Source organism: Myotis brandtii, unplaced genomic scaffold (assembly GCF_000412655.1).
Source record: "Myotis brandtii unplaced genomic scaffold, ASM41265v1 scaffold2, whole genome shotgun sequence".
Classification (NCBI taxonomy): domain Eukaryota; kingdom Metazoa; phylum Chordata; class Mammalia; order Chiroptera; family Vespertilionidae; genus Myotis; species Myotis brandtii.
In genome coordinates, this window is record NW_005357451.1 from 506538 (window position 1) to 513549 (window position 7012).

The 7012-nt window shown below is 38.8% G+C and overlaps 1 protein-coding gene and 1 pseudogene across 3 annotated transcripts in view; one reads left to right on the forward strand and one right to left on the reverse strand.

The window, feature by feature from the left end:
- Positions 1-7012, forward strand: part of LOC102247735 — a 587465-nt pseudogene that overhangs the window by 116144 nt on the left and 464309 nt on the right.
- POF1B (premature ovarian failure, 1B) overlaps positions 1-7012 on the reverse strand; it is an 81843-nt gene that overhangs the window by 3993 nt on the left and 70838 nt on the right. For 2 of the 3 annotated variants that reach the window (XM_005865258.2, XM_014538864.1), the window contains one exon: positions 1007-1121. In XM_005865258.2, the coding sequence (XP_005865320.1) occupies positions 1007-1121 (115 nt within the window). Of the gene's footprint in view, positions 1-991; positions 1122-7012 lie in introns of those variants that run through there. The other variant, XM_014538863.1, reaches the window with a different exon arrangement.

Below are 7012 nucleotides of genomic sequence, written 5' to 3' on the forward strand. Positions count from 1 at the left end.
TCTCTCTCTCTCTCTCTCTCTCTCTCTCCCCCCATTTAAAAATTATTTAAAATTTTTATTCTCTCCCTCCCTTCTTCCCTCCCTCCCTCCCTTCCACTCTCTCTGAAAAGCAATGGAAAAAATATCCTCTGATGAGGATTAACAACAATAACAAAAATGTCTCCAAACAGTGCTAATTGTCCCCTAAAGGGAAAAATTGCTGCTGGTAGAGAACCACTATGCTAGAAAAAATATATCCTTTGTTTGATGTTCATTACTTTAAAGGTTAATAGGTTAATAAGTAGAAAAGTTTTAGGAGAGTAGCTTTCAGTCCTGCAGAAAAAGAGGGTTTTAGTAATTGTCCCCCTTACTAATGTATTGGACTACTGTATATAGAAAGAGTCTAAGGTCTGTATCATCTTGTCATCCTGGAGAATGTTGTAGAAGGTAGATATTAGAATACATGACATTTAAAGTACTCTTCATCAATTTAACTATAACTATGGGATTTAAAGGTGGATAATCTTATAATCTAGTTAGAAAGACAGGCATACCTTTTCTCTTTCAAATCTTAAAAATTTAGAATCTACAGGACATATATGATTGCAAGTATTATTAAAACATGCTTCTCCATCTTTCATTCCCCTTCATAATCATCTATAATATTTTCTACCTGCTTCAGAAACAATAAGGTTTTTGGAAAATTTTAATAGAATCATTTCAATAACTCCTAAGATGTGCAAGGAAATAAAACCCAATGTTAATTGTGTTCCTATTTGGGGTAAAATCATATCTAATTTATTACAGTTTAGATAATTATAATGCTCCATGTATGAATCATTTCAAAGTTTATTATCTCTTACTATATATCAGTAAGGGAAATGTGGAAAAGTCTTAAGAGGAAAAAAAATTCTGTAACATTTTAGTTTATTCTGATATTTTACCAGAATTTTTAAAGGCTGTTATATATAAAGAATATATATGCATTTTAGTACTAATAGGATTAGATACACTACAGTGAACTTACACAGGTCCATTTGTCTTCTGTTTTCTCAATCACAATTGTCTGTGTGTCACTACCTGGTGGTATATATTCATAGTCATCATACAGGAGTCCTAGAATTGGATATTGTGTCTTGTACCTACACAGAAAAAAAAGTTAGTTTACAAGATGCACATGAAAATAACTTTCCTTCTTAGTCACTCCTAATTTGATTCCCCTTATTAAAATAATTTTTATCTGCAAGACTTTTAACGTTTTCTTTTTAAAAATCACCTGTTAATGTACAAAGATTTACTACTATTATTTTTAAAAAGAGTAAGGGGAGGTACTTCTATTTCTGGAAATAATGGACCACAGGCAGATGAGAGAGTGATAAAAACGAAGGGAAGCAAATGACATAAGCCCTAAAAGTGCCTGGAGATTCTCTTGATCACAGCATAGGAAAAGGGAAGCCAAACAGATTCTAGCAGTTTCACCAAGTTGAGGTTACAAAATTTCAAATAAAACATGCCAAAGCAGCCAGAATTTGTGGAGCAGAATAATAGACAGAAGAGAGATACATAGATGGAGAGAGGTCAGGAGACCTGTAGAGGGTTGACCACAAATCTTTGGGTGAGTACGGATCATTGGTGGCATGTGAAAATGTTACCCAGACTTGGGAAAGAGCCACTGGAAAGGAGTAGTATTGAAATTCCTAGAGCTCACATAGTAATGGGAATAGTTTGTTCCACTAACCAGAATGGAAAAAACTAGTATGGGGAAAAACAAGCAGAGACCTCAGGAGATTATTGCCTTAGTAGTGGGATGTCATTAGTCCTATAGTTTGTTCTAATAGAGTTTAAAGACAAGACTTGAAAGTATTAAACTATTTCCAAGTAACTTAACTTTATCTCAGAATAAAGCCACAAAATACTTAGTGATATAAAAATATTCAGAAATCCAGTATGAAAAATCACAATATATGGCATTCAATGAAAAATTAGTAAGCATGCAATGAAGCAGGGATATATGACTAATAATGAACAGAAAAATAAATTAGTAGAAACAGACCAAGAAATTGTAGATAAAAGAAACAAGTTGGCAAGGGAATATAAAATTTATACTAAAAAAAAAAAACAGAGGGAGGCATGAACAATATGAGGAGAACAATGAAGGATATAAAGATTTACATTGAACTTATTTACATGAAAGTTACACTGTATGGGATTAACACCATTTTAGGCACTGCAGAAGAAAATACTGTTAATTTGAAGACATCAAGAAAAATTATCCAAAATAAAACATGAGAGTAAAAACACTGAAGAATATAGAATATGAGTTAGCTATGGAAAATATCAGGTTCGCTCAATGTGTGCAATTGAAGACCCGCAGGATTGGCAGTAGACAAAAATAATTGAAGAAATAATGAACAAATTGTTTCCAAAGTTTTTGAATGCTACAAACACACAGATCCAAGAAGTTCAATGGACATCAAGGAAAAGACTGATGAAGAAAAAAACAGAGAGGCACATTATTATCAAATTGTTGAAAACCAGTGATTGAGTTTCTTGCAGCCAGAGAAAAAAAGAACATTACTCTAAGAGGAAAATGATAAGATAAACAGCTAACTTCTTATCAAACAGTGAAAGTCAGAAGACAGTGGAATGACATCTTTAAAGTATTGATAGAAAAAATAATTATTGACTTACTATTCTATACAGAGTAAAAATAACTGAATAATGAAGGCAAAATAAAGATGGTTTTCAGATATAAAAAAAACAAAAAACAAGAGAAGTCTTCACCAGCATGACAAGAAATGTTTAAGGAAGTCCTTCAGGCAGAAGGAAGATGATATCAGTTATAATAATAACTAGGTATGGTGACAGGTGGGTACTGAAAATACGGGGGAAACATTTTATAAAATACAGTGGGGCCTTGACTTACGAGTGTCCCGACTAACGAGTTTTTCGAGATACGAGCCATCTCTCGGCTGATTTTTTTGCTTTGAGTTTCGAGCTAAAATTCGGGATTACGAGCCAGCTTCAGATACCCCACCGCTAGTTGGTGCAGCGAACGTCACAGTGAACGCCACAACATCAGCCCAGCATCACGTGTCTCACTCGTTCACTTTAATGATTTGACATACGAGTAATTTGAGTTATGAGCTCCGTCACGGAACGAATTAAACTCGTAAGTCAAGGCCCCACTGTACTTTAAAGAATTTTAAAAAGATATAGAAGCTATGAACAATAGAATTGAGCTAAGTAAAATTTATAAAATGCTCCATTTATCATCAATAGATTATACATTATTTTCAAGAACATGGAACATTTACCCAGAGTCTATTTTGAGCCACAAAACAAGTTTCAATAAATTTAAAATGATTATAATGAATACAAGATATGTTCTCTGTCCATAATGAAAATAAATTAGGAATCAATAACATAAATATATCTAGAAAAGTCCCATAGATTTGGAAACTAAAGAATACAGTTCTGAATAACCCAAAAACAAATCAAAAGGGAATTTAAAAAATATTTTGAACTGAATGCAAATGAAACTACAACTTAAAATTGGGGGATACAGCTAAAGCACTGGTTAAGTAGAAACTTGTAGCATTAAAAGCTTATATTAGCAATGGTCTAAAATCAATGTCCTATGTTTCCAGGTTAGAAACTAGAAAAGAGAAGATTAAGTGGAAAATAAACATAAGAAAGAAAATAAAGATAAAAAAATCAATGAAATTTAAAATGGTAAAGCAGTAGAGGAAAACCAATTAAAACCTGGTTCTTTAAGAACATCAATAAAATTGATATAGCTCCAACCAAACCAATTATCAAAGAAAGAAATACACAATTTTCAAAAATAAGAAAGAGAAGTTATCACCTCACATTTGTTATAATGGCTATTATCTAAAAGACAAGAAATAGCAAGTGTTGGTAAGGATGTGGAGAAAAGGGAACTCTTGTGCACTATTTGTGGGAATGTAAACTGGTATAGCCAATGTGAAAAACAGTATGGCAGTGCCTCAAAAAATTAAAAATAGATCTACCATATGACACAGCAATTAATATATACACACACAAACGCACAGTGAAGTATTATACAGCCATAAATATGAAGGAAATCTTACCATTTATGACAGAATGGATGGATCTTGAGGACATTATGCATGGTGAAATAGGTCAGAGAAAGACAAATACCATATGACCTCACTTATACATGGAATTTAAAAAACACACAAATAAATGAACTCACAGAAACAGAGAACAGATTGGTGGTAGCCAGAGAAGGGGGCTGAGGGGTGGACTCTGAAATGGGTGAAGATGGTATAAACTTTCAGTTATAAAATAAGTAAGTCCTGGGGATATGATGTACAGCATGGCGACTATAGTTAATAAAAGTATTGTATATTTGAAAGTTGCTAAAAAAGTAGATCTTAAAATTTCTTATCTTGCCCAGCTGTGTGGCTCAATGGTTGCAAGTCAACCCAGGAACCAGAGGTCAGTGGTTTGATTCCTGGTCAGGGCACGTGCCCAGGTTGCAGGCTTGATCCCCAGTAGGGGCATGCAGGAGGCAGCAGATTGTTGATGTTTCTCTCTCATCGATGTTTCTATCTCTTTATCCCTCGCCCTTCCTCTCTCTCTAAAAATCAATAAAAACATATTTTAAAAATGTCTTATCTCAAGAAAAAAATTTATAACTGTGTGGTGAAAGATGCTAACTAGACTTAGATTTATACATTTTGTAGTATACTGTATATGTCCACACAAATTTGTAATGGCCCCCAATTTTAAACAGCCCTAATATCCATAAATTGATAAGTGGATAAATAAAATGTTGTATATTCATTAGATAGGATATTATTTAGTAACAAAAAGCAATGAAGTACTGACACATGCTAAAATATGGTTGAATCTAGAAACATTATGCAAAGTGAAAGAATCCAGTCACAAAATACCACATTTTGTATCATTCCATTTATATGAAATATCCAAAATAGACTTTTGCTGAAACTATCCTATATAATAAAAGGCTAATATGCAAATAGACTGAACGGTGGAACAACTGGAACAACCGAACAACCGAACAACTGGTCACTATGACATGTGCTGACCACCAGGGGGCGTGTGCAGAACATGGCAGGTGTCAGCCATGGCGGAATGGTGGAGCAAGTGAGCAAGGGTACCAGACCAAGGCGGGGCACCGGTTGCTGTCATCGGGGCATCTGGTTGTTACTGAAAATTCTTTGCTCCCCGCGTGCTGTGGTCCCTCCTGATGCTTGCACCTGCTGCAGGCACTGGTTCTGCTCACACCCACTGTTGGCACTGGAGCCACCGCTTGCACCCGTTGCTGGCGCCCACCACTGGCCCCGATCGCTCGGTGCCGTCAGTGGGTGCGAGCGGCAGCTGCTGGCCCTGATCGCCCCTGAGGGCTTCTCCACCTCCCCCTCCACCTGAGGGGTGATTGGGGTAGCAGCAGCCCCTCACACTCACTGACGGCACCAGCCCCGCTTGACCCACTGCTGGCACCAGCCCCAATCTCTCCACGCTGTCAGCGGGTGTGAGCGGGGCCGGCACCGTCATTGTGTGGGAAAGGTGACGGTGGGAACGGGGCTGCAGGCAGACAGGGGATGGGGGGAGGGGGGCAAGGCCACAGCAGGAGGGGCCAGGTGGGGGCGCAGAGGATGGGCCAAGACCTGCCCCTGTGCCCACTGCAGCCTCGTGCCCCCAGTTTCTTGCAAGGTGCACGAATTCGTGCAGTAGGCCCCTAGTTTATATATATAAAACCCCAATATGCAAATAGACTGAACGGCCAAACAACCGAATAACTGGTCGCTATGATGCATGCTGACCATCAGGGGGCGTACGTGGAACATGGCGGGCTTCAGCAGCAAGCGGCAGAGTGCGGAACATGGTGGACGTAGGCTGCAGCGGGATGGTGGAGCAGTGGAGCAGGTGAGCTGGGGCTTCAGACCAAGACAGGGTGCTGGTCACTGTCATCGGGGCAAGCCTCTGGTGGTTACTGAAAATTCTTTGCTCCCATGTGCCATGGTCCTGCCTGGCACTTGCACCTGCTGCCAGTGCCAGCCCTGCTTGCACCTGTTGCCAGTGCCCCGCACTATCAGCAGGTGCGAGTGGTGGCTGCTGGCCCTGATCACCCCTGAGGGCTTCTCCACCTCCACCTCCCCCTGCTCCTGAGGGGCAATCGGGACAGCAGCCACTGCTGGCGCTGGCCCCAATCGCTCTGTGCCGTCAGCGGGTGCGAGCGGGGCCAGCACCATCAGCACATGGGAGTGGCAGTCGTAGGAGCGGGGCTGCCAGCAGAGAGGGGACCAGGGGTCGTGGCAGGAGGGGCCGAGACCCACCCCTGTGCCCGCTGCAGCCTTGTGGCCCACAGTTCCTTTCAAGGTGCACGATTTCATGCACTGGGCCCCTAGTTTATTCATAAAGGATCAGTTTCTATTTTGTTATGCTAAATTGTTGGGATGTATGCTATGTTCAAATTGCTACTATGAGGGAAGACACTGCCTAAGAATCGCATCTACACAGGAAAGAGCATAGCCAAGAGACAGAGAAAGCTTTCAAAAATGTATTTTCAACACAAGAATCCATGTAAACACCAAGCAATACCAATTAAATGAATTAGCTAACTCCCAGTTTAAGTTGGGTTTCTGGCATGTGCAACTGAAAGAGTCATATAGTTTGTTAAACAATCAATTATTTTCTTTTCACTTTCATTGTACTTAATATATTGTAAATATAGGAAAGGTGTTCTACAGAATTTTATTGACCATAATAGTGATGTCTTTTTGTGAATATTTACTCTTTAGTAGAATTACTGTCCTGCAGAAGACATCAAACTCTGTCTAGGGATACAGAGATAGATTAGATAAGTGATAGATAGATAGATAGATAGATAGATGATAGATAGATGATATATAGAGAAAGGGATATGCATATATAATCTACACTAATAAAAGAGAAACATGGTAATTGGCGTACCACCGCTACCCTTTTCATTGGCTAATCAGTGACTATATGCAAATTA